A 25580-nucleotide genomic window follows, 5' to 3' on the forward strand; every position below is an offset into this window, starting at 1 on the left:
AAGGCTGAATCATGGACTGATAATGTAGCCTAAATTAATCAGTAATGCCACCTAATGGTGCTTTGGGTATTTGCATGATGTTTTGCTTCAAAAAGCCACATGAAACTACAGTATGTTTTTCGTATTGTCCTTTGTGTCTCACTGCATCACACTGGAAGCCACATGGAAGCATGTGATTATGAATCTCCCTCTTGCAGCCAAATCAGTGACTATGATTAACTAAGATTGCTTTTTAAGGATGGCATAGTACCATTGTGTCATGCAATTGTCCGTTAAAGCAGGATAAAAACGTGAGAAAGTTAAAATAAATAAATAAATAAATAAATAATAATAATAATTTGATGTTTGTAAGAGTGAAATGAGAATTATAACCCAAAAGGTAGTTTGTCACTGTGTTTATTATTCTATAAAATTCTATAAAAGTTTACAAAAGAATTTTTTTTGTCTTTTATTTTAGTTCAGTAATATATAATCGTTGTGTTTTAAAATAAACCTTTTGTTTGTTTTTATTAATAGATAGATAGATAGATAGATAGATAGATAGATAGATAGATAGATAGATAGATTGATTGATTGATTGATTGATTGATTGATTGAGTGATTGAGTGATTGATTGAGTGATTGATTTTTTATTTTTTTTTTACTGTACATACTAAGTTATCCGCCGTTCACGAGCCGCCGCTAAACACCCCAGAAGAAGCTTCGTCCACGCGTGATTTCTTAACATTTGGGTTGCCAGATTTAGAGATAACAAGATATGGAGAAAAATACGTGAAGGAAAATTCACGTATTTGACGCTAGAGACTGCTAATTTGTCTTTTGAGTGAGTTCGCCATGAACTGACGGTGTATAAATAACACTGAAATGAACTGAACTGAAATGATAACATGCTAACTTAAAAATGCAACGTCTGGCTTTACTTAGAGAAGTCCAAATGAATTTATTCTAAACCAAAAGATGCCATGCAAGTAATGAAAGCGCCACACCTTGACTTCCATGGCACTTGACTCTAGTTTCTGAAGGTAAGTGTCTGACAAATGGACAGAGAATACTAAACTGGAATTTTTTTAAACATTCCAGATAGTTGTGGGGTATTTATTTATTTGTTTATTTATTTGAGTATTGAGTAAAGAATAAATACATTAAAAAAAATAGTAAGTTAAAAAATCCTTTAGCTTTTCTCCACAGATCTTCCTGTCTTGATGCATGTTCGATCATTCGGGTAAGAAAATCTAAGAAAGTTGAGTCTGTTCACCCGGATGCATGCATTCTCAGTGGGAGAAACCTTTCATTCCAAGATACTTTTTCAGTTTCTTGGTGTCTCCCACTGATTTCCAGATGAGCAGAATCAACTTTCGGGCATACCTTCTCACCTTCCTCTTTTGGGTATTCCTTTTAGAGGTCCCGACAGTGGATCATCGGTCTCTCACCTTATCCACATCCTCCTCTAGCACATTGACAAATTTGCATGTCCTCCTTCATCACAAGATATGGAGAAAAATACGTGAAGGAAAATTCACGTATGCTCAACCTGAGCTGTCCCTCTGAGGTATTCTTTTTCTAATAATGTTCATCATGGTCACTCTACAGTGCTATAGTGTCCAAACCATACATAATGGCAGCTCTCACTACTATATTTTAAACCTTCCCTTTCACACTTGCTCCTTTTGTGTCACAAATCACCCCAGGACCCCCCCGCCCGCCCCCCTCCACCCAGCCTGCCTGCACTCTCTTCTTCACTGCTTTTGTGCACCATCGGGATGGATGGTTGACTCCAGGTAGATTTGGAATCATTATTCAGAATCAGAATATTTTATTAGTTCTAGATGAAATTATGTGGTCACAGTTGCTCCAAGACAATACGAATAGTAGTGACCAGGTTAAAGTACCAATATTAAATATTACAAAATATTACAAAATAGCTCTAATAATCCAGATAGTTCTAATAAATAAATATCCTGATATATTACAGAGAATTGAAAGTTGGACTTAAGGTGACCCTTTTATACATTTATAACGGGTTTTTGTCTCTGTAGAAGATGAACAGATATCAGGTTTGTGCAACATATGCAGTGTATGCTTGTGCTTTTAGATGGGATATTGTTGCACATTAAAACTTTTTTTAAAATATATTTATAGACGATGTCAAGATCTAGTTGAAATAAGATAGTTATGGGGGATTGGTTAATTGTGATCATAAACAAATCAAGGTTCAGTAATACTTACATGTTGTATTATTTTAACTCAGTATAACAGAAAACAATTTAATTGCAGCGTAAAAAAAGGATACCTCAGAATTTTTCAATTATCATCTCAATTAATTATAATTTTTTAATATAAAATCTGAAATCTGGAATTTCAATCAAATGTTGGTGCACCTGCACGGGATGTGAGAAGCTTTTAGAGAGGGGGATGTCAGAAAGCATATCTGGCAACCGCGGTCTGCCATCTTTGATTGTGAGACAGGCCGCGGCGCGAGCGGGGCCTCACTCAACTACAAAAACGGTCTGGTACGAGATAACGGGTGGGGAGACATACGGAACCACGAGAAGACTGCGAACCGGTTCCCGCTGTAACGGCCGAGCAGACGAGAAGAGACCGGTGGCGTGAAACTGCGGAGAAGACAGAAAGTGCAGGACCGCGCATGTGGAGAGCGGTTTGTTGGCAGCCAGCGAGCGGAGTAGCTAACCATCGTTAGCCGAACTGGGTTAGCAGGCTAGCCAGCTTTTGTAATCCGCCGGCCAGACACTCACTGGTCCACTACAAACCAGGCCGAAACCGGATTTCAAGTAAAGCCGTACAGCACCCGAAAGGATAAAGGAGGCACCGGCGGTGGCAGGTGGGTCTGTGTGTCATGCAAGTTGAAAGTGTGAAGTTTTGTTCAGTCACTGATGGGCTGGTGTGCACACAGCGTTAGCTGGTTAGCATGCTTTGGCCACTGACGGGCTGGAAGTGGAGGTGATGGCGACTAGTAAGAAACGGAACTGTGCTAAACCGTGCAAGCTGACGGCCTGCTTTCAAACGCCACCTATAATGACATTTTACGTTAAAAGCTGGCCCGTTGGCTGCGTTATAATGTTGGCGGTTTTGTGCCTAGCTTTTGTGAGAGTGAGGTGATATTTGAGCCCGGTTTGGTTGAGTTCCGGCGAATAGGGCCTGCACTCCCCTGCCGGTATGAGCCACCCAGCCCACCACAGGGTCGATTCATGGGGAGAGATGGCCTGCAGATTCATGAATGGCAGTAATTTAAGAAAAGTAAACTGCACGGAACAGTGAAACCTTTATATCTGATCTGGCATTTAACCAAGGAACATGTCCTGGTGTTATTTTCCTTTATGTTAAAATGAAACTTTAGCGCACTGCTTTCATTTCCAGCCATGATGAGGTGCAGATTTAACGAATTGTGGTCGTAAAGAACATTTTTACTCTGTGAGTATGCATGTTGGCAGGGTTGAGTTGTCTAAGACTCCATATGATTCATAAGCATCTCTTGGATGTGGAAAATACTTGGAAGATAATTAATTGGCTTCATGGTGATGCTTTCTGCTTATGCATTTTAGATTAGTAATGGGTCTACATCTGAATGGTTTCAAGGAGGCCATTCAGGGAAATATTGATTAGAGTAGTACTTATTGATCCACCAGTCAGTGATGGTGCCTGATCAGAGAGGCACAGGGACAAGAAGGGAACAGTCTTTGGGAAGCAGTGATTTATAAAGATAAGTTATTTTTATCCTTCATTTGGCATAAAAAACAACTTTAAAGGGACTGATATCAGTTTACTTTTTTATCACACCACTTAATCCCATGACATGACTTTAATTCATTTGAATGTCCAATCTAAGCACCTACCCATCCTCATACTGAAAACAAAACCATACTTCACCTTCTTATGGGCACAATGGAATTGCAGACAATTCCCAAAGGAAATGGATTCATTAGGATTGATGCCATTGAATAAACATAATAATTTCCAGTCCTTTCACCCAGCTTTATGTTCACTGTGCCAAAAACACTAAGCAGTCATTAATGATGGCTTACTAAGCCTCTTTCATTGGCCCTGACCAATGTGAATGTCAGTTGATAGATGCTGAGTGGGTTCTAATTATTAATGTTTTCTATTTATGGGCCATATCATGTGGCAGGTTATTATTTGACAGATATTGCTGGCAAAGTCGATTGTTGACAGGGCTTGCATTATTAAGGGTTTAATATTTTCTGTATTCTCTGCATTTTCTCTAACTTTGACTGGTGTATATATAAATTGTAGCCCATTATGGCCAGTGTAGATTCTTCTTTTTCTTTTCTTCTTCCTTTTTTTTTTTTTTTTTTTTTTTTTAAACTGCACCATTACAGTGCAAAACATAGAGGACCATCAAGAACAAGGCTGTTAGTCACATTACAGGTGAAAAAGTACTGCTATCAAGAAGAGACAAAACAAATGCTTTGTAGTAGTAATCATATTCTAACGTTTATTTAGTTGTATTATTGCTGTAAATCAAAATTGCAATTGCATTATGACCAAATTAATCATCTAGCCCCGCTGCAAACAGAATGGTGTAGACATCAGCAATATACAGACACGTAACCTCAGTCTACTAAACTTGCAAGTAGAGCTCACCTGTAAAAGGGAGTCTTGCAAATTAAAAAAATTATTTTTACTAGAGATGCACAAATTAAACTTGTCCAGTTTCGAGTTGAGAGAAATCACACTGCTCAGCTTATTGTTACCAACACCGGAGTCTCTATTGGACCATTATTTAATCCAAATGTCAGATCAGCGCATCCCTTGTCCTAACCTTCATTTAGAGTGCCAATAACCACACAAAACCAATAGTGTTCCTAATTTTTGAGTGTGGATTTATGAGCAATTTTGAACTCGTCATATTTCATTGCAGAATAATGTCCACATGTGTTTGCATAATGTGTGTATACATTGTTCTAGTTAAGTGGTTGTATGGCAGTTTACTCTGACACAACCAGCATACAACAATTGATTTTGCACTGCAGAACCACACCACTTTCTTATCCACCTTGCCTGTTTACAACTTCCTGTCACAATGTTAGAGGGGAGCAGGTGGCAGCATAACATCTGAGACCCAGTAGTTACCTGGCATATTTAGTTTAAGTATGTCTTTTCCTGTCAAGTGAGGGCAGCACTGTTTAAATGTCTTGTTAATTAGTTATGCTCTACTTTCAAGTGTAAGCACAGTGGCGACAGTTATTAATGCCTTCTCAAATGTGTCAAAAACATCATCTTTGTTTATTAACTTTGTTATCCAGAACAGGAAAATATTTTCACTGCCAACATGCTAGAGCTGAGCGAGTAATAGTTTTATTTTTAATTAAGAATTTGGGCTTCCAGCGATTATTTTAAAAAAAAAAAAAAAAAAAAAAACAACAATTAAGATGAACGATTATTGTGCTGTATTATGTTTAATAATGAAGCACTGGACCGATCTTGCTCTGATGTGAAACTTGGTGTTAATGTTGCCCTGTGGTGATTTTGTTACTGCAGCAGTAATCCTCAGAATGAGAGGAACTACAGCTTTGCTGCTGACTTTGGTCTCCCCTCTTCTGTGTTTGCGGGCAACTTTGGGGCCACATCAGTTGCCAATAACCTGTTTTATCTCACTCTTTTTAAAATTCAACTCAGGAAAAAAGCTAGTTAAAGAACATTTTACAGTTAATTGCCAATTATTTTTTTCTAATGTTTCATGTCAAATGATTCTGATCTTATTATTTAATAAATATCTGATCTAGACTCAGTAATTTTACCTTCATTAAACCGTCAAAATCTCTGAGAACTGCACACAAACTATTTGATGCACAAAAGAAACGCCAAAGTGCTGATAGTTTGAGTATTTAATAAGGGGAAGAAAAGAGCTCATGCGTGTAAACGCTAATGCAGAGCAGTTGCAGGTGTGCAGGGTTGCACTGGAGGTCAGGCTAGACAAATTAGGGCTGGAGAGCTGGGATGTTATTACAAATCTTTCTCTCTCACTCCTAATATAATCATTCAAAAACTCTTACAATATAGTCTCTTTAAGTGAATGTTGATTAAGAGCAAGTCCACAACATATTAAATACTAAATTACCCCATTTGGTGTAGAGAGCTCATTCTTGAGTAACTTCAGACTTTGGATTTTTATAAATGTGCTTGTTGAACGTTTAAGAAAAATTGTATTCATTAATGAGCTTAACAAAAGAATCTTGATTTAGTTTCCCCTGTGTTATTCTTATCATCTCAGGTTAATAGGACCTGTCAAAACTTGTCACCACTGTAGCCCCTTTTATCACTTTATAAGTGATAAAAGAAGAGCATCACTGGAGGGACACAAAAAGGATTAACCACAATAGCTGTTTTACATCTGTTATCTTGCTTTCATAAGTCATCATGAAGGCCTTTACTGATAGTTATTTTATTTTTTTTACCTCCCCTCGTGCAGAGGGATTCCTACTCAATCACCTTGGAGTTAGTGGCACCTGATGCCAGTTCTCTACCTGCGAGGGGGTTTGGTTAGACAGATCCTTTTTGAGGAAACAGCTGGATGAAGTTGAGAACTGCCCTTATAGAAATGTGGCCAGCAAACAAAAAGCTTGAGTGAAGAATTGTCCGCTAATAAACTGATTGTGGGTGCCTCTGGGGAAAAAATGTAAAATTCTAAAATGAGTCATAAAATCTATTTTGGGGCAATTAATAAACCTGGTCTAAGTTGGGAGGAAAAAGAATGAAGAAACCAACAAAAAATAAAAAGGTTTCTTTTTAAAAATGAATAAATAAGCTGAACTGAACAGAATGGAGATGTGTTTTTGGTTTAATAAAGGCACTATGGATTTGTATTGGCTACCATCGCTACAGAAACCAGGGGTAATGTTCATACTCTCATACTTACAGAAAATAAGAGGAAATCTTTTTGAAAGTATTTTGTAAAATGAGAGCCACATTGTCCTGAATATGATTTTTTTTTTTTTTTTTTTTTCCTTTTAAGTTAGTTTGTTGGTGTTCACCGGCAGCATTTTGGATAGTGTGGACTGATCTGAGCTGTCGGCTCCCCCAAGCGCGCACATACACACACCAACATAATCTCACACTTACAGACTATGTTACACCACTTCCCCCGTTAATAATAAATGACCTTTGTGTGACATAGGAAAGACACTGCAGCTGTAAATGTGTCGCCTCTCTGTTCTTGGAGCTGCTCACTCCAATTCACTTTCTGGTGTTTCCTTTTCTTGGTTACTGAACTGTGTATCTTAAATCCTACTCTATTTCCTGTCATCGCCCCATTGCCATAACTGAGCAGAGTGCCTTTTCTTGTGTCATTTCTTATGTTGTCTTTGTACTACTAAAAGGTTTTGGTGGGTATTCTTTTCTTTTTTTTTTTTTGATAAAAGTCATTATGGCTACGTTCACACTGCAGGCAAAAGCGCATCAAATCCGATTTTTCTTTACCCTCTGCGACCCATATCCGATCATGGTATGACAGTGTGAACGGCACAAATCCGATATTTTCAAATCCGATCTGGGTCACTTTCGTATGTGGTACTGAATCCGATACATATCCGATGTTTTAGAAAGCGACTGCTGTTTGAACGGTCATGTCGCATTAAATCCGCCTTTTACGTCACTGACACAAGACAGACGCCAATTATCAGCGATTAGTCGACTAGTCACGATTACATCAACTATCAAAATCGTCGGCGAGTAATTTAATAGTCGACGCGTCGTTTGAAGCTTTGTAAGATCCCAAAAGACGCTGGAATAAGTAGTAGGATTTAAGAGTTTAATAACGGACAGAAACAGAAGATGGCAGCACTGCATGTACAAGGATACCAGCTGCTGTTAAACCCCGAAGAAGAAGAAGCTGTGTCCCAGTATTCATAGCGCGGCCCTGCTCAGTTTTCAACAATGGTGGCAGCTAGTTGGTTTTAATATTACTCTTATTATTCTTTCATGGTCACAAAATAAACTTAACAGATTTTCAGGCGAGAATATAACTGTGTAAACCTCAAATATTTGCTCAGTTTATCAAGAGACCACATATTTTCCAAAGCGCTCCGACGTTTTTGGAGACGTCTTTTACCCACCAGCTCGATAGCTAACCGGGGTTCAAGGCTCACTAGAGCCCGTGAGAACACCGGACTCGCGGCAAATCGTTTTCAAACCCACCAGTCTTTCGCTACTCAGGTTAAACATAATATATGAGTGACTTGGATAACTTAAAAATTATATTGTTTGGCTTTTTTTAGTATTTCATCTGTTCCTGAGTAAATCGGTTTGGCTGAGATTAAAGTTATCGTTTTTACACAGCTGAATAAACGTCAAACAGGCAACTGATTATCAGAAGTGTGACATGCTCGAGAATATACTCCGATGTCCTGTTATATTTTAGATGGCAAGGAGCACACGGCTGAGTTTATTAAACTCCACTGAAACAATCTGCACATTTCATTAAAATTTAATAAACTATCATCTTGTCTTTATTTTTAGTTAGCACATACCTTACACACTTAAAGCTGTAAGCTAATGATAGTTATATAAGAGTAGCAGATGCTGGTGCAATAAGTTGTACATTTTATGTCCAATGGGTGCATGATCTGATTAGTCGACTCATCGCAAAAATAATTGGTGACTAGTCGACTATCAAAATAATCGTTTTTGGCAGCCCTACTTCCAATTTGGCAGACCATTAAAAGATGATCTGCTCACTAGGTGGATCAGGGTTCATGCAAGTTCATTATGAGTGTTAACGTAGTCCCTGGAGGGAAAACCCCTTTTAAATTTAATACCAAGTCAAACACATTGGTATTTTAGCCAATAAACTTTGGGGGGGGGTCTCTTCTCTGATCTTATTTTTCTCTCCCTTGTGCTATAGGAGGCTGGTTCTGGGGGCGAGGCCAAAGGACCAGACTCAATGAGTTTCCAGCGAAATGTCCGAGAAGTCAGGGCAGAGCACCAAGGCAAAGGATGGCAAAACAAAGTATGCAACCCTTAGCCTCTTCAACACCTACAAAGGCAAATCTCTGGAAACCCAGAAAACTGCAGGTAAGCTTCCAGTAATAAAGCATGGAAGCAAAGAATTGTAGGATATTTTTTTTTTATCTAATTATTCTAAGTACTCGATGAATCTTTGATTTGGCTTAACTGTTTTTATATTCATGTTCATAGGCAGTTATGAGGTTGTTTGTTGGTATACTTCAGATAAAGAATTATACAGAGAGAATGCATATAAACAAACGGGTATCTTTTGTCTGTGTTCTTTTTAATTGTCAAGTTTATCACTGACGTGTTGGGACTACACTGCAGGCTGCATGAGGAGCAGTGTGACAGCTGTGTTATGAATAAATCCAAAATAAGTCAAACAAGCTGACCCCTATTACTCATGTGAACATTGTTTAAAAGCAGTTCAGGGGGGCAAAATATCCTAATCTTGATCTTCTTCTGCATAATGTTTCTTCATTCCAGTGGCTGCCAGACATGGGCTCCAGAGTTTGGGCAAAGTTGCTGTCAGCCGGCGCATGCCCCCTCCGGCCAACCTCCCCAGCCTGAAAGCAGAGAACAAGGGAAACGATCCCAACGTCAACATTGTCCCCAAAGACGGCAGTGGATGGGCATCTCGAACTGAAGCCGGGGAGGAGAGGTGCATTTAACTTGCTTGCATTAAATATCTTAGATCCACATTTGTTTTTTTCATACAGAGGAAAATAGTCTAAACGTTTTACCCCAAGTTACTTAACAGTAGCTGTAATTATCTAATATAAAGTGAAGTACCATTCATATTTCAGATTCATGTTGTTGAAAGCTTTACCCTGTTTTTATGTACCATAGGCAACAGGAGACACCACCACCTCAAAACAAACCAGCAGTGGTCCAGCCACAGGACCTTTCTGTTGGGGGCAGTCGTTCCTGGGCAAACAGCAAGCAGACACAGCTAGACGGTAAATATGCGTACCATTTGCTCCGTAAGCCTTACACCTGCTCAAAAAACTATTATCTATGTGTACACCATGGTTGTGCTAGGAAATTATGTAAAAGATTGTAAACAGTATCCAGCACATTCCCTACTTGTGTTCACCAAACAAAGTCCCAATCCTCAGTCTGCCATTATAGTCCGCTTGGAATGCAGATCATTTGAACTCTGCATAATGTAATGTTAGGGTGTAGAACTTCTGTGTACCAAATTGCGGATTAGACCCTTCAGTGCATCTGTAAATGACTGTTATATATTTAACCTTGTGATTTCTTCACATTTATAATGATCTGCTTGTCCTGGACAGGTTCTCCCCGTGTGAGCAGCCATTTTCACCAGGAGTTTCCCAGCTTGCAGGCGGCTGGTGAGGTCAAGGACGGTCAAGAAGAGGAGCCTTATGGACCAGGCCCAAGCCTTAGACCTCAAAGTATGGACACAGCCACGACGGGGGAACGGGGGGGATTGCATTCACGTTTGCAGTTTTCTCTTGTTATACAATATTTAAAATTAAAAAAAAAAAAACTACACTTTTTGAAATATTTTGGGGTGTTTTCTTGTTTGTTTGGTGTTTTTTGGTTTTGGTTTTTTGTACTACTTGAACACTACAGTGGCCCTCCAATGAAATGACAGTGCCAGCAGTGGCCCACAGCTCATTTAAGTTTGAGACCCCTGGTCTAAAAGATTCCTAACTGTAATCAGACAATTAAAACCTCTTTTCTGTCTGTCCTGGTAGATGTTGGCAGTTGGCGTGAGGGTGGCGGCAGGAATTTGAACACTGCACCTAGCCCCCCGGAGATGGAGAACAGGGCTGTGGAGGAGGGTAGCACGGCCCCTGGTACCTCTACGCCACCTGTCGAAGCTGATGAACCTGGCCGAAACACAACCACTGATGGCCAAAGGGAGAAGAAGGATCCCAGGGAGAGGTTACCTCCCTCTGGCCCCCCTCAACCTAAAGTTAATGGAGGCCAACAGCCTCCTGCTGGCGTACCAACTCACTTTGACCCTGCTTTCAGGAGCATGATGCCACCTTATGTACGTAATATTGTTACATATTCTGGATGGGCAAAACAAAAATATCACAACTGCAAAAACTAGTGGTTGTTTTTCTTTACGCTGTGTGTTGATTGCTGTCTCTGTGATTTAGATGTTCCACGCCTATCCGCAAATGTCCTTTGGTGCAGGGCAGGGGAACTTCAGATACCCTGTACCACAAGATGGGGCAAAGTGAGTTTAAGGGATAAGCGCTTGATACTTGGATTGCAGAAAAAAAAGATCAATTTTGAGTTTTTATTAGTACGGTATTTTTGGATTATTTTAAACATGAAACATTAACATCATTGCTACACAAATTACATGATCACAGAAGCACATTGTGTACACAAGTAATTTATGTATTTGTTAGGTTTAAAAATCAACTTTCCTTTATTTTTCAGGGCTCCTCGTTCAGCACGACCTCAGCAGCCACCCCCACAATCCTGGCTTCAAGACCCAGACAGACCCTCTATTATCAGTGCAACTGAACTGAAGGAACTCGACAACTTGGACACTGATGCTGATGAGGGCTGGGCAGGTCAGTAGATTTATATCTTCTATAAATGACAACATCTAATTGTAATAGAAATTTGTGCGTCTCTGATAATTCTAGCTTCTTATCAGTCATGTCTATTTTGCAATTCAGGAGCTCAGATGGAGGTGGACTACACTGAGAAACTTAACTTCAGTGATGATGAGGAGAACCAAGCTGCTAAAGACAAGGGAGAAAACTGGTTAGCATTTTTTTTAATATATTCATTTACTCATTTACTATATCCTGCTTTTACTTTTTGTGTTCTTCACTTGCACCACACAAGTGTTTCCCAGTATTGGCAAAATTTGAACTGAGTTGGTCCAAAGTTTTATTAACTTATGATTAATACAGATGGCTACAGTAGGGGAAACAGTCGTATGCATTTGAATGAGGTGGACAACATTATGAATGATTGTTGGTAAATGGACCAATACACGATAAAACAGTGCAGTAATGGGCAGTTGTTAAAGATGATTTACAGCGCTTGACGATTCATTCACTTCCATGAGCAAAGAAAGAAATTGATATTCACATATTGCTGGGAGGCCACAGCATGAGAATGGTTGTTTAATGGAAGCATTATTGTCACTTGTTGATGGGCAAAGTGGCAAATAATTTATGCAAAGTGAAATAATAAAACATTTTATTTTAAATGGAAGTTTGGCTGCATTTGTGGTGAAGTCATTAATGAAACTAGCAATTCAGGTTAGTTGAAAATTGGGCATGCGTGTTAGGTGTTTGTTTGTTTTGTTTTTTTTACTTAACTATCTTCTTTTCAGGGAATGGCTGGGTAAAGTGGATCGTATGAGAGCTCGGCCAACGGACGGTCAGGAGGGCTGGAAGGAGGGATCTGAGGACCGTGGAGGAAGTAAAGCTTCATGGGCTGAGAGTGTTGATCCCAGAGCCCCATCACCTGGGAGTATGGGGCAATATAACAAATCAGCTGCTACACAGGACTTCCAGGTAAAGCATGTGCAAGTTACAGAAGCCTACTATCATGTCTTAATTTTATTAACACTGTTACTTCCCCCTCACCGCCTGGACCCGTTTAGGGGAACGTAACAACACTGTGATCACTTTGTTTATGACTTTATTCTCCGTTTTTCAGGCTGGCAGTCGCTCTGGTGGTGGTGGAGCTCAGCGTGGGGGCAAAGCACAGGCTGCAGGGGCACCTGGTGCTGAGGAGGATTCTGAAGCCTGGCGGCAAAAACGGAAAAAGTCTTCTGAAATTTCTGAAGCTGTAGAGCGAGCAAGACGGAGGAGAGAGGAAGAGGAACGCCGGATGGAGGAGCAACGACTTGCTGCTTGTGCTGAAAAACTTAAACGTTTAAATGAAAAACACCGCCAGGCTAATGAGGGCAAGCCTTCCCCTGCTCAGACCACCAATGATGAGGCAGGAGCTCCCCGTGAGGAAGCATCTTTATCAACTCCTCCTGTTTCTAGTCCTGCACCTTCAGTCCCAATTTCACAATCACAAGCCACAGTCATGCAGACTTCCTTACCTGAGAGAGGGGAGCGAGATAGAGCAGAACCAAATGCTGAGGAAGAGGTTCACCTGCCTCGTCAGCCCACCCCGCCTGTCCAGAGACCTGTAGCCTTAGCTCCAGAGCAGCCACAGGGCGAGGGAGAGACCTCCTTGGCTGAGGTTGGTCCCATAATGGACGAGAACCAAACTGATAGGACCTCAGTGCCAATCCGAGACTATTTTAACATGGAGGACAACAGAGGTAAGCTAACTCTGAACAATGATCAAGTTGCAAAAAAATTATCTGACTACCACTTGTTAATTAATGCCAATACTGTTTTTGTTTTTCCACAGTGGATGAGCCCCACATGTCTTTGCCTCACAAGGAAACCCCTGCTGGTGATGAAGTCCCTATTGCACAATCACCGCTGGAAGGGGAGGCAGCAGCTGCTATGCGTCCTTCTGTCATCTCAGGCTATTCCAAACAGTTTCAGAAGTCTTTACCACCTCGATTCCTCAGACAGCAGGTAAGGGTTTGGCCTTACTTGGTAAATCATTATCTGGTTGTACCATAGGCTAGTTGGGGATCTTAGAAGGCCTGTCAAGCAACATTTCCACACCTGAGCTGTTTCTTTGCAATAGCTTTAACTGTGACATATGGTGATCAGGTTGAGCGCTTGGTAGAATAATTTGATAAGATGTGTCTGTTTGATGGGTTAAGTTGGCTTGAGTTTGTTTTTGTTTTTTAACATTTCTTAAATGTTCGTCAATGCACTTGTAGGAACAGATGAAGCAGCAGCAATGGCAACAACAGCAGCAACAGCAGAGTGGGGGCTCTGTGTCTCCCTCAAGTGGTGGCAGCGTTCCAGCTGCCCAGCAGCAGCAGCAGCAACAACAGCACCGCTCCATGTACCAACCCATAGGCCCTCACCACCAACACTTGGCCTCCATGGGATTTGATCCCCGTTGGCTTATGATGCAGTCCTACATGGACCCTCGGATGATGTCAGGCCGGCCACCTATGGACATGCCAACTAACATTCACCCTGGTAAGTAGATATGCAAAATAAATTTGGTGTGGGTGTGATAAGTGTTGCTGTGTGGGGGTTTTTTTTGTTTTTTTCAAAGTACATCTTTTGTCAACTTCAGGGAGGATGCCACCTAAGCAGATTGTACGCAGGGAGCCAGGGGACAACTCAAGCTCTAGCTCGGATTCATTTGACCACTTAACCCGACCAGTTCGTGACCACGGCCTGGCCTCAGACTCACGGATGGTCTGGGGATCAGACCCATACCCACAGTCAGAGCCATTACCTTCTGTGACTCCTCCAAAAGGAAGGGATGATAACAAGGAGCAAAGGTTAAAAAATATTAATTGACAGAAAAAAATATGAATGGAAGTAATTGGTAATTAACTTCTTTCATGCTTTAAACATCTCAATTAAAATTTGGTGTTTTTATTTATAGGATGGATTCTGGTTTGGATCTGGACAGGGGTCTTCCAGCTATCTATCCCCAAGATCACGGTTCATTGGACTCTCGTAAAAGTAACTTCTTCCGGGACCCTTCAGAGTCTCTATCAGCATTTACGCAGGGCCCGGAAGACTTGCCAGGACCTCTTGACAGAGTCCCTGTAGGCACAGGTTTTGACCCAGAGGAGCCAGGCTTACCAAGTGGGGAGGAGGTAGAAGCTCTTGGCCAAGCCATGCTCCAGAGAAATGTCTCACAGGGCTCCAGCCACTCTCTTAAGCTTGAAGAGCCTAGGTTTGACGGGCTACCCCTGGGAACAAAATCACTAGAGATACAGGAAGCAGGGGAACGAACTGATGATAAGCCCCAGAATGAGCTCTACTCTCAGGCTGCTGTAACAAATAACAGAGCTACCCCTCCTGCTGATGGATTACACAAACAAGAGAAGTTGCCTCTGCCAGCACCCAGCAAGCAGAAGACTGAGCTGCGGTGGGGTGGAAGATCAGGAGCTGGACGCAGAGAAGGACCAGGAGGAGACAGACCTGCACGTAGATCTGGGCCAATAAAGAAACCTGTCTTAAGGGACATGAAAGAAGAGAGGGAGCAAAGAGAAGAAAGAGAGAAGCGTCATGAGAGAGGGGAAAGAGGGGATAGGCCCAAAAAGGAACAGTCGTCCAAAGCTCCATCTGCAGCTGCTGTTGTATCAGAAGACTCCAGGCCTCACGGTGAGGGAAAGAGAGAAACTGCAGAGGCGGAGGAAACTCCAACTGCCCATCAGAGGGCCAGAGACTCTCAGCCTTCTTCTGGGGCTCCCACCTCTTCTTCTCAGGAGGAGAAGGTGGAAAAGGCACCCAGCAATGAGAAACATCCAGAACCCAAACTGCCCTCTCGGAAAGAGTCCAACCTCCCTCCACGTTCCTACCGGCGAGAGGAAAGAGAGAGGGGGCGAGAGGAAAGAGAGAGGGAACGAGAGCGGGAGAAGGAAATGGATAAGGACAGAGAGCGAGAATGGCCGGCAGACTCAAATTTCAAAGGTCGTGGTCGAGGGGAGTATTATTCCAGAGGACGAAGCTACCGTGGGACTTACAGTGGTAGAGGCAGGGGGAGTCGGGGTAGAAGCCGGGCAGAATACCCCTATCGAGAGCCCCGATCACGCTCAGATTTACCATCTGCTGCAGGTACTGCTGCCTTTCGCAACAGGGAGGAAAGTGAAACGCGAAGTGAGAGCTCTGACTTTGAGGTTATACCAAAACGTAGACGGCGCCGTGGTTCAGACACAGACTCTGAAAGTGAAGGCGGGAGGGAGTCTGCCAGTGATACTGGACCATCTGACCGTGAGCCTAGCACCAAACCTAGCCGTCCACTGAGAAGAGAGCTCCCTGGGGAGGGCCGCTCAGTATCTCACAAGCCAGGCTTTGGACCACCTCACATGGGGGAAAAGGTTGGATCAAGAGCAGATGATGAAAGCCGCCCCAAACCAGGATTCCTTCCTAAAGGAGAGCCTTCTCGGCGAGGAAGAGGGGGATTATACAGCAGACGAGGTGGCGCGAGGGAGCGTGGAGGCCCACGCTCAGCCCCTCTTAGACGACCAGCACCCAGAGAACCTTCGTCCCAGTGGCCCTCTAAACCCATGGAGACATTCAGGCCTGAAGATGCAGAGTCCACATCAAGATTTGACAATCCTCCTACTGACCGACGACCCCCAAAATCTGAGGGGAAGAAATTTGGGGAGGGGGGTCCTCAAAGTAGCAGAGAGAGGCCTCGTCGATCTAGACCAGCACGGCCCCCAAGGCAAGATAAACCGCCCCGCTTTAGGCGTTTAAAGGAGCGTGAGGCTGCAGTTTTGGCTAGTGGAGAGTCAGCCCCCAGTCCCCCTGTTTCTTTACCCTCAGTGCCTCCTGCTGCTGCTGTGCCCAGCACTGCAACTGCCCCAATCCCCCTCTCCCCAACTCTCTCTAGAGCTCCAGGAACCCCATTAACTGTGCCTGCAGAAACGGCAGCCTCTATGCCCACACCTGACCTGCCGTCTCCTTTAGAAGCGCCTTTGCCTGATACAAGTAGTCCCACTATTACTGCTGCTGGTACCAAGTCGCCTGATTTGTCAAATCAGAACTCGTCAGATCAGGCGAATGAGGAATGGGAAACTGCTTCTGAGAGCAGTGACTTTAATGAAAGGAGAGAGCGAGAAGAGAAGAAAGGAGCAGTGGAGCCTGCTAATGGAGCAGCTACAGCATCTGCACCAGCCCCTGCACCACCCCAGGGCTCTTTGACTCCCAGTAAAAGCTCACCTGATGGAGGGCTGACACCAAAACGTGATGGAGCTCCTGGAGCCAAGAGGAGCTTCTCGAGTCAGAGGCCTACAGAGAGACAGAATCGTAGAGGCAACAGTGGAGCCAAACCAGGGCGCAGCTACACAGGGGGCAAGGGAGAGAGGAGAGGAGGGGCCAAAGCTGGCCGCAAAGGGTGAGTGTGAGACAATGAGGCTTTTGTCACTTGCACAAAGAAGTTGAACAGAGTTTATTTTCAAACAATAAACCATTTGTGTAGTTATTATGCCTAATTAAGAGTTCAACTGAATAGCACCAGTGCAGAATGTAAATATCGCAGTAGTTTGAAGTGGCATGTTCTTGTTGTTTTAAGTTCAAGACTGGGTTTCTTTCCCTGGTAAATAAATCTGGAAATGATCTTGTTAAGATGAAAGAAATTTCCAGAAGAATTTCTACTGGAAGTGCATTTAAAAAAGGAAAGGGGTATAATCATCCTAGTATATTTATTATACACAATCAGTTTTATGGGATGTAGGAACTAAATTCAATCCTTGTATTTGAGCTTTAAGTTTTGTTAAAAGGGGCCATTATTTCTGCAATTATTTAGAAGGATTCTTCACTCTGGTGATCAGTATGCTATAATGGCTGTCATAAAAGTAGCTAAATACGGAATCAGACTGGTGGTATTTTTAGACTTTTACTGTGTCTCAGGTTTCTGAAGGAAAGCAGAAAGATTCTCACTGTTTCTTGTACAAGCTGCCTGTGGTTTTGTTTTTTGCATAAATATACAGGAATTAAAGGTTTAAATGTTTTTGCTTTCTACTTGTCTCTTAATGAAACAGCCCTGCAGCCCAGAACTCAGAGACAGCAGCGCTAGCACCTGGAGGAGCAGCCCAGCGACCTGCAAAAGAGCAGCCTGCGCGTCGCAAAGATGAAGCTAAGCAGGCCACCAAGAAGCCCAAGGAGAATGCTCTTTCTCAGTTTGATCTCAATAATTATGCCAGTCAGTAAACATGCTCATAGATTAAGCCTGTACTGCACTCGAGCTGTTTATCACTTGAAAACTGAGGTTAAATTTGTTGTTATTGTAGGTGTTGTGATTATTGATGACCACCCAGAGGTTACCACCACAGAGGACCCACAGTCCAGTGCCAACGATGATGGTTTCACAGAGGTTGTCTCCCGAAAACAACAGAAGCGTCTGCAGGATGAAGAGAAACGGAAAAAAGAAGAGCAAACTACTCAGGTGGGGGAATGATAGTTTGTGTGGTGCAATGTTTAAAGTTAAAAAAATGTAGGTGTGTAACTAATATCCACACATGTCCTACAGAACTGGGGTAAAAAAGGCCCCGGTGAGAAGAGCAGAGGAAGTGGAGGAAAGCTGCCACCAAGATTTGCTAAAAAGCAGTCATCGCAGCAGCAGCAGCAGCAACAACAACAGGCCCCTCAGTCTCAGCCTCCTGTAGCTGCTGCCCCCCAGGCCCAACAGCAGCCTTCAGTTCCTGCTGCCCAACATCCTCATCATGCCTCCTCCCAGCCTGCTGCTTCACCTCAGACTCTGGAAGGAACAGTGGCTCCTCTGCCTTCTGTTCCACCTGCTGCTGCAGACTTCACGTCAAAGAGCCTACCCCCTGCACCTGCACAGACACACAGTACTCTGGGTACTGAATTGTGGGAGAACAAGGTAGCGGGTGGTACCGTCCTTCCGGATGTCAAGAAGCGTGAGTGGAAAAGTTCATTTTGGTCTTAATCTTTTGACTCTTGAAATTATCTTTGGTTGAATTGTGGATGGCTTTCTAATCTAAAATATACAATGTTTATTCCAGTTGGTCCAATAAGCCCTCCCCAGCCACCTTCTGTGAGTGCCTGGAACAAACCTCTTACCTCCTTTACTGGTACTGTCTCCTCTGAGGTAGGTAAAATGCTTCTCGCACCTTCCTCTTTATTGTTTTAATGCTTTTGTCACACGATAAACCATGAAACATGTGTTTTTTAGGGTATAAAGCCTGGAGCGGAGGGCAGCGTGGAGCTGGGGATAGACAGTATTCAGTTTGGAGCGCCATCATCTGCAGGCAGCACTGACAGTGATGGAGTTCCTGCATTGCTTGAAAGTGGCTCTGAAAACAAACTACCTGCTCCCAAAGAACAGAGACAGAAACAACCTCGAGCTGGCCCAATCAAAACACAGAAGGTACACATAGTCTTCTAGAAATGCAGTTTTGTGTTAAATGACACTGGCTTGTGTCATTTCTGTAAATATTTACTCCAGCCTAAATGTTTAATCACTTCTCCTCAGCTACCAGAGATGGAACCAGTGGAAACCAAGGAGTACAAGCCAGGTCCCATTGGTAAAGAGCGCTCTCTAAAAAATCGTAAGGCCAAAGATGCACGTGGAGGAGAAGCTGATGGGATGGAGGGAGGAGTACCTGGAGGAGGTGCTAGCAGAGCAGCAGACTCCAGTCCTCCCACTAGCGACACCACAGTACCAGAGCTGGGTGGAGACATTGAGGGCATGATCACAGTCCCCTCAGCAGAGTACAACAGCAACTCTAAGGTATACTACAACTGTTTTACAACCGTTCACATTGAGCTAGATGAAGTCCTGCTATAATTAACCCATATAGTCTGATGACTGAAATGGGGGAGAGTTTAGTTTATGTCCTCAATTTATTGTTTACAGATGGAGCTAAAAAAAATACAATGATAAAGAAACCACTTCTCTTCAGACAATATCAGGTCATTATTGACTGCATGTAAGCAAACACCATCCATCTTTTGCTCACCACACATTGTGGTTACTGGCAGGCAACCAAAGTCTGTTCAAATGTGATCAGTTAGTAGCACTTGGGCTACAAGCAAACTACAAATGGAAATCAGAGAACACCGGGCATCAAATCCTGTCCCTCAAACTCTGTTGAATGACTTCATTTGGGACTTCATTCATGGCTGGCACAATATTCAAATTATTACTTAACCAGTGATGTTTTTTCCTCCCCAAAATTCTTTACTTTTTCATCATGAACAACATTTAGTTAACACTTATAGTACTTTTGTTACTCTGTTTTAATATGAATGCCTTCATATTAAATTATTGTCCCTCAGGAGTCTGTCACTGACTATACCACCCCCTCCTCGTCGTTGGCCGACAGCGTTCCCACAGCAGGCAACAAAATGGAAGAGAGTTTAGTGGCCAATGTGAGTATATGTCTTTACACAGGCTCAAAATGTTACACACCATTTTTAATTTGAGGAGATTACGTCTTTTTTTTTCCCTCCCTCTGGTTCTATGTTTTTTAGGTGGCACTACCGCACTCATTGCCTCTCCCTCGCCGCGAGACCCTCCAGCAGAGCTCCAGTCTCAGTACAGTCTCTCCAGCTACTGTTGACCTAACACTAAAGGTACACAGATGTACAGAAAACTCTAAGCAACATTATTTTCTGCAAAATTTTGTTCTCTGAACCATCACTTAAACACTTTTTTTCTTTCTTTTACCTCTTCAGATGGAATCCGCACGCAAAGCATGGGAAAATTCTCCAAGTCTGGAGAAGAGTTCTCCTGTCACCACCTCCTCATCCCCCATCACCTCCTGCGCTTCCTCATACTCCTCCTTCTCCTCAGCCTCCATGCCACAGATCCCGGTGGCTTCTGTTACCCCCAGTACCTCACTATCAGGTAATGTAACTCCCACTCAAACATATCCTACTTCCCACAGTATTGTTTTTGCAAACTTGTTAAAACACATCTTTTAATCATTTTCACCTCGCAGGCTCTGCCACTTATACGACATCGTCCCTCAGTACCAAAACCACCACAGCCTCTGACCCCCCTAACATCTGTAAGGTGAAGCCCCAGCAGCTGCAAGGTGGAAGCCTGTCCTCTTCTAGCAATAGCAGCAGTAGCAGCAGCTTCTCTCAGCTTGGCTGTGTGCCTCCCCTCCTGCCCCAGCAACAGCAGACCCCACAGGTGTACGTCTCTCAGTCTGCAGCAGGTGAGGGGAAAACTTCTGTTATACAGATTTTAAAGGTTTTGTTATTACGTGTGTGTGTGTGTGTGTGTGTGTGTGTGTGTGTGTGTGTGTGTGTGTGTGTTTCTGTGATTGATCTGTAATGTTTAACATGTGTAGGTTCTGCAGCTCAGATTCCAGCCTTCTACATGGACACTAGCCACCTCTTCAGCACACCCCATCCTCGTTTGGCTCCTCCTTCCCTGGCGCAGCAGCAAGGTTTCCAGCCCGGCCTCTCACAGGTAGGAATAAAACAATACAGTTAAGTCTTTAGAGAAATATTAAAAGACAAAACCATTATTTTAATTTTTTTCTTCTTCCCCCACCTTATAGCCAACTGCCGTGCAGCAGATTCCCATCCCTATATATGCTCCTCTGCAAGGTCAGCCTCAGCATCAACACACTCATCAGGCTCAGCTAGGACTCGGCGCCGGCCCTCCAGTCTCACAGCCACAGGACCTCTTTAGCTCTTCACTGCAGCCTTACAGGTAACGGCATCACAGGCTTTCAGTTTGCTTCTCCCTTCCCGCCATTGTTTCTTTCATCTCATTCTTTGGTTTTGTCGTCCATCAGGTCCCAGCAGGCATTCATGCAGAGCAACTTATCACAGCCCTCTATGATGCTCTCAGGACCATCCCTCCACAGTTATCCTGGTGTGCAGGCACCTGAGCTGGGCAAGCCTCAGTCCAACTTGGCTTATCAACAACCCTCCTCCACCCAGCACATTCCCATTCTGTTTGAGCCGCAGCTGAACCAGCCCTCTGGCATGGGCGGGTCTCAGCTCATTGATACACACCTGCTGCAGGTAAACGGAAAATCATATGGACAGTGAATTTGATTAATTTGTATATGCATGCATTTCATCTCACTTTTTTGTGCCTTTGGTTCAGACTCGACAGGGAATGAATCAGCACTCGAACATGTACTCAGGGCAGGTGCAACAGCATGGTCAGAGTAGCTACTACAGCAACACACAGTCACCCAGTTCTGCAATGCAGCAGGTAACCTACATGCAAAAATAACAAATAATAATAAATTTATGAACCTGTTCTGGGTTTTAAATGTTGGACCACACTTTATTTTTCTTCTTCTCACTTGGGGTTACCATTGTTTTAATTTCTCCCCAGGTGACGGTCCCTCAGCTGTCCCTGCCTAACTTTGGCTCGGGTGGAGGCCAGCCCCTCTTGGCACTACCTCCCACTCCTCCCCAAACCCAGCCCCCCAATATCAACCGACAGCCCCCAGTCTCTCAGCCGTACCGAGGCATCATGGGCCCCAACCACAGCATGATGCAGCCTCCCACCAGCAAGGTATTGAACCATCTGTATTTGACAATTTAAATAAACAGAAGTTTTTACGTGAGACTCAGTGGCTTATTGTGACGTGTTGTAGATGGACATGGATATGAAACTATTTGGCAGTGGGATGGACGTGAAGCCAGGGACTCCTCCTGTCAGCGGCAGGAGCACTACACCCACCTCTAGTCCTTACAGGTAAATGCGTAAAAGTACAGTTAACATTGTTATCATTTTTATTTGAAGCCTTATTTAATGTGGACAAAACAGAAGAGAACAAACTGTAATGAAAACCAGTCATTTTATATAGATATTCCTGTGTCACAAACTAAAAATGTACCTTAAGGCGCTTCTTATTCTCAGGAGTGTTCATAGGTTTTGTTAATATCATGTTTCTGTAATGTTTCTTTGACTTCTCTCTGCAGGGCCAGCTCCACCTCTCCTAGCAGCCAGTCAAGCAAGATTAACAGTATGCTCTACCAGAAGCAGTTTCAGCCCAGCTCTGCCGGCATGAGAATGACGCAGCACTTTCCTGGCCAGTTCAACCCACAGGTAATAATCAAATTTTGTTTTTCTTTGGTAACTTGTATAAAGCACTAATTTTGAACTATTAATTCCAAATGATTGAGTTTATTCTGCTCCCTTTTTATTCAGCTTCTGTCTCAGCCCAGCATAGTCTCTCCTCTGGTTCGCCCTCCTCATGCTAACTCCTTCGCTGGAGGTGTCCAGCGCTCTCCCATGGGCCCTCCAATGTCACCCAATGTAAGCGGTGGGCTCATGCCTCACCCCAGACCGCAGCACCCACAGCACAGCCACCACTCCCCACGGGGACCACCTGGCTCAACCCTTGCACCCAGAGGCACGCAAGCAGCTCTAAAGGCTGAACAGGACCTAAAGGTGTGTCTGCTGTTATTTGTTTGTTGGAGTAGCCTGTGCAGTCTAATGGATATATTAGTTGAATTATTTGTATTTTTCTTTCCCTCTTTAGGCAAAGCAGCGGGCTGAGGTGCTCCAGTCCACTCACAAGTTCTTCTCAGAACAGCAGCAACAACAGCAGCAGCAGCTCAAGGCCCCGCAAGCCAGCAAAGCATCTCGAATCGATCAAGGAGGAAAACCCCCGCTTGACACATCAGCTCCAAACCACCAGACAGGAGGCGAGCGCCCAGATTCTGAAAAACCCTCCGCATCCACGGCCAAGCCCATACGGACTGGCCCCATAAAGCCGCAGGCCATCAAACCAGAGGAGGGAAAGTAAAGCACTTCTGACCCTCTTCAGATAATGAAACGAAAGGATGGAAGAGTGAATCTAGCCCCATTCACTCAGCCACCACCTCACATCAGCCCCGAGGACAGCGTGGGGGAGGAGTTGGGTAGAGATACAGATGGTAGTGGTTACTGACAGTAGGCCCTTTGGAGTGTAAACAAAATCCTCTTCCTCATCTTCCTTCCCCCGTCTTGTCCCGCTGTAGGTGGGGGCATTTGAGTTGGGTTGTTCCATCACATTTAGCTGCCGGTAAAGTTGCTGAGCAAGCTGTTCCATAGAAATCTACTGTGACGGTAGATGACGAGAGAGTTGGGGGGAGAGAGAGAGAAATCTGAAATTTGCTGCTGAGTTTGCCATTTTTTATAGCTCCTCATTTCTGTTCAGTTTACCCTCCCACCCACCAAATAGGATCACACATTATATCAGATCCCTGTTTTGTTAACAAGAGAATGAATCAAATTTGATTTTGTAGTTGAAGCAATCTTAAGATGTCATTTAGTGAAGCACACGTTTTGTTCCCCAATCTCCCATTATAACTAATCCAGAGATCTGTGCAGGCGTGCACACCCTCTCGCTCAACGGTTTGATCTGATTACTGCTCGAAGATATGAATTCTGAAATCCTGTTGTCATTTGTTTTGTTTTCTTTCTTTTTTTTACCAGAATTGAAATGTGAAAATCGCAGCTTTTGATTGACTTTAATAATCGATTGAGTTCTTGATTCGTCTGCCTGTGAGCCTTTGCTCCTGCCTTCTGCTCTCATCTCCTTGCCTGAGATTTTACCGATGTGTTGGGGGTGGGTGTGTGTCGGGTCTGTGCGTGTGGTAAAAACAGAGGGAGAGCTTGTAGCTGGACTCTCCTGTTTATTTAGCCAAAGGTTAAAGCAGAGCAGAGATGAAGTCGCAGCCTTTTTAAGATTGCTGAGATTTGAGTGGATTTACAGGTTTACATGGATGATGTATGATCACTACTTGCAGTTGTTCCAGTGTAGGAGCTGCTGTCACACACACACACCCATTCACTGCTTTCACACCCATCCTTGCTATCACACAAACACACACATACACACCTCACTGTCAAACACCGGGACCTGCTGCTATTGACTGATTTTTAGAGTTTAGCTAGAGTTTAGCAGGATAGGGCTGGGTAGAGGAATCAGTGAGCCGATCGTTTAAAACAAATCTTTTTGTGTGTGTGTGTGTGTGTGTGTGTGTGTGTATTGACCTTTATGGCGAGAGGGAACAGGAACAGGACGGAGAACAAGTTTAAAATAAAAATAAAAAAAGACGGAGGGAGAGAAGCCTCAAATTCTGAAGTGTTTGGGCAGAAGGACAGTTATTATTTTGTTGTCTTTGCTGATGAGAGCAATCAGTGCTGTTTTCTCTCTGCCTCACCTCCACTGGCTGCCCCACCCACAATGCTCTCATCTTGGGGTTGTGGTGACAATGGTCCTTCAGAAATGTACAGTAGTATGCGCCCTGAGGTGGTGAGGGGACTCCTCACGTCTACCCTGGTTGAGGGAAAAGTCCTTACTCTGGAGGGGGGATTAGGGAGGGAGGGTAATGAATTGTTTGTTTTGTTTTGTTTTTGATTTTATTTTATTTTTGTTGTACTTGTACAGGGGTTTCATCGCTGTATTAAAATATGTACGGTCTTATTTACATTCTCTTGGTTTGGTTACAGAAACTAATAAATAATATACTGTTGAGATGTTTTTCAGTGAAGTGTGCTTTTTACTTCCAAATCCTTTTCAATGATCATGCTGTGAAATTTCTAATCAATTTAATTCTGGTTTTGATTGCATCTGACCACTAGGTGTCAGTAAACACCATTTTAAATGGGAACAATGGAGAGCTTACATGAGGAAAACCCATTTTCTTCTAGTTCCACCTTCTTTTGAAGAGCTGATGGAAAGGTCTTATGACTGGTCAGTAAATCACTGATGTTTTATTACCCCTTAACCCTCTCAGGCTTAAATTAAACTTTTTGTTGCTAATGCACAACCAAGTCCTGCAGTGGTACTTCTGAGTAAAAGAAACTCATAAAATATGTATGTTGGGTAATCACGTTGTTAGTATTTAACTGTTGCAAATCTGCAACGCCTGCCTGGAGAGGGTTAAAGTCACTGCTTGACCACGTTAACAGGGTTTTGTCTCGAGAGAAAGTACTTTAAAAACCTTTCAAATATGCTAAATATCATTTTATTTATTTGAAAATTAGATTAAATCTTTGCTAATTGGTAAGACTTGGTTTTTATTCATTTGAATCGCCAGTAA

General features: G+C 43.2%; 1 protein-coding gene across 2 annotated transcripts; it reads left to right on the forward strand.

Moving 5' to 3' along the window:
* The first annotated feature begins 2417 nt into the window (after positions 1-2417).
* On the forward strand, positions 2418-25012 carry prrc2c (proline-rich coiled-coil 2C). Of its 2 annotated transcripts, none has more exons than XM_026158213.2 (34): positions 2418-2839; positions 8879-9048; positions 9469-9643; positions 9832-9941; positions 10281-10400; positions 10707-11005; positions 11118-11197; positions 11407-11543; positions 11652-11739; positions 12320-12503; positions 12649-13267; positions 13360-13532; positions 13787-14054; positions 14155-14365; positions 14473-16938; positions 17585-17745; positions 17834-17988; positions 18073-18463; positions 18569-18654; positions 18739-18933; positions 19039-19296; positions 19845-19937; positions 20040-20141; positions 20244-20415; positions 20510-20731; positions 20867-20988; positions 21080-21234; positions 21320-21551; positions 21637-21747; positions 21874-22056; positions 22139-22239; positions 22467-22593; positions 22696-22938; positions 23030-25012. In XM_026158213.2, exons 2-34 carry the CDS (start codon positions 8934-8936, stop codon positions 23294-23296), a joined length of 8421 nt encoding a protein of 2806 aa, XP_026013998.2. In that variant the 5' UTR covers positions 2418-2839; positions 8879-8933; the 3' UTR covers positions 23297-25012. The 2 variants fall into 2 exon arrangements, with proteins under 2 accessions (XP_026013998.2, XP_080154124.1); XM_080297998.1 differs by having other exon boundaries at positions 20876-20988.
* Positions 25013-25580: the final 568 nt, after the last annotated feature.

Source organism: Astatotilapia calliptera, chromosome 23 (assembly GCF_964374335.1).
Source record: "Astatotilapia calliptera chromosome 23, fAstCal68.1, whole genome shotgun sequence".
Lineage (NCBI taxonomy): Eukaryota > Metazoa > Chordata > Actinopteri > Cichliformes > Cichlidae > Astatotilapia > Astatotilapia calliptera.

Excerpts from the sequence above, each read along its gene's own strand:
- prrc2c (XM_026158213.2), top strand. The coding sequence starts at position 8,934 with ATGTCCGAGAAGTCAGGGCAGAGCACCAAGGCAAAGGATGGCAAAACA. Across the intron at positions 9,049-9,468 it reads GGAAACCCAGAAAACTGCAG|TGGCTGCCAGACATGGGCTC; the intron begins GTAAGCTTCCAG and ends TCTTCATTCCAG. Across the intron at positions 10,401-10,706 it reads CCCAAGCCTTAGACCTCAAA|ATGTTGGCAGTTGGCGTGAG; the intron begins GTATGGACACAG and ends CTGTCCTGGTAG.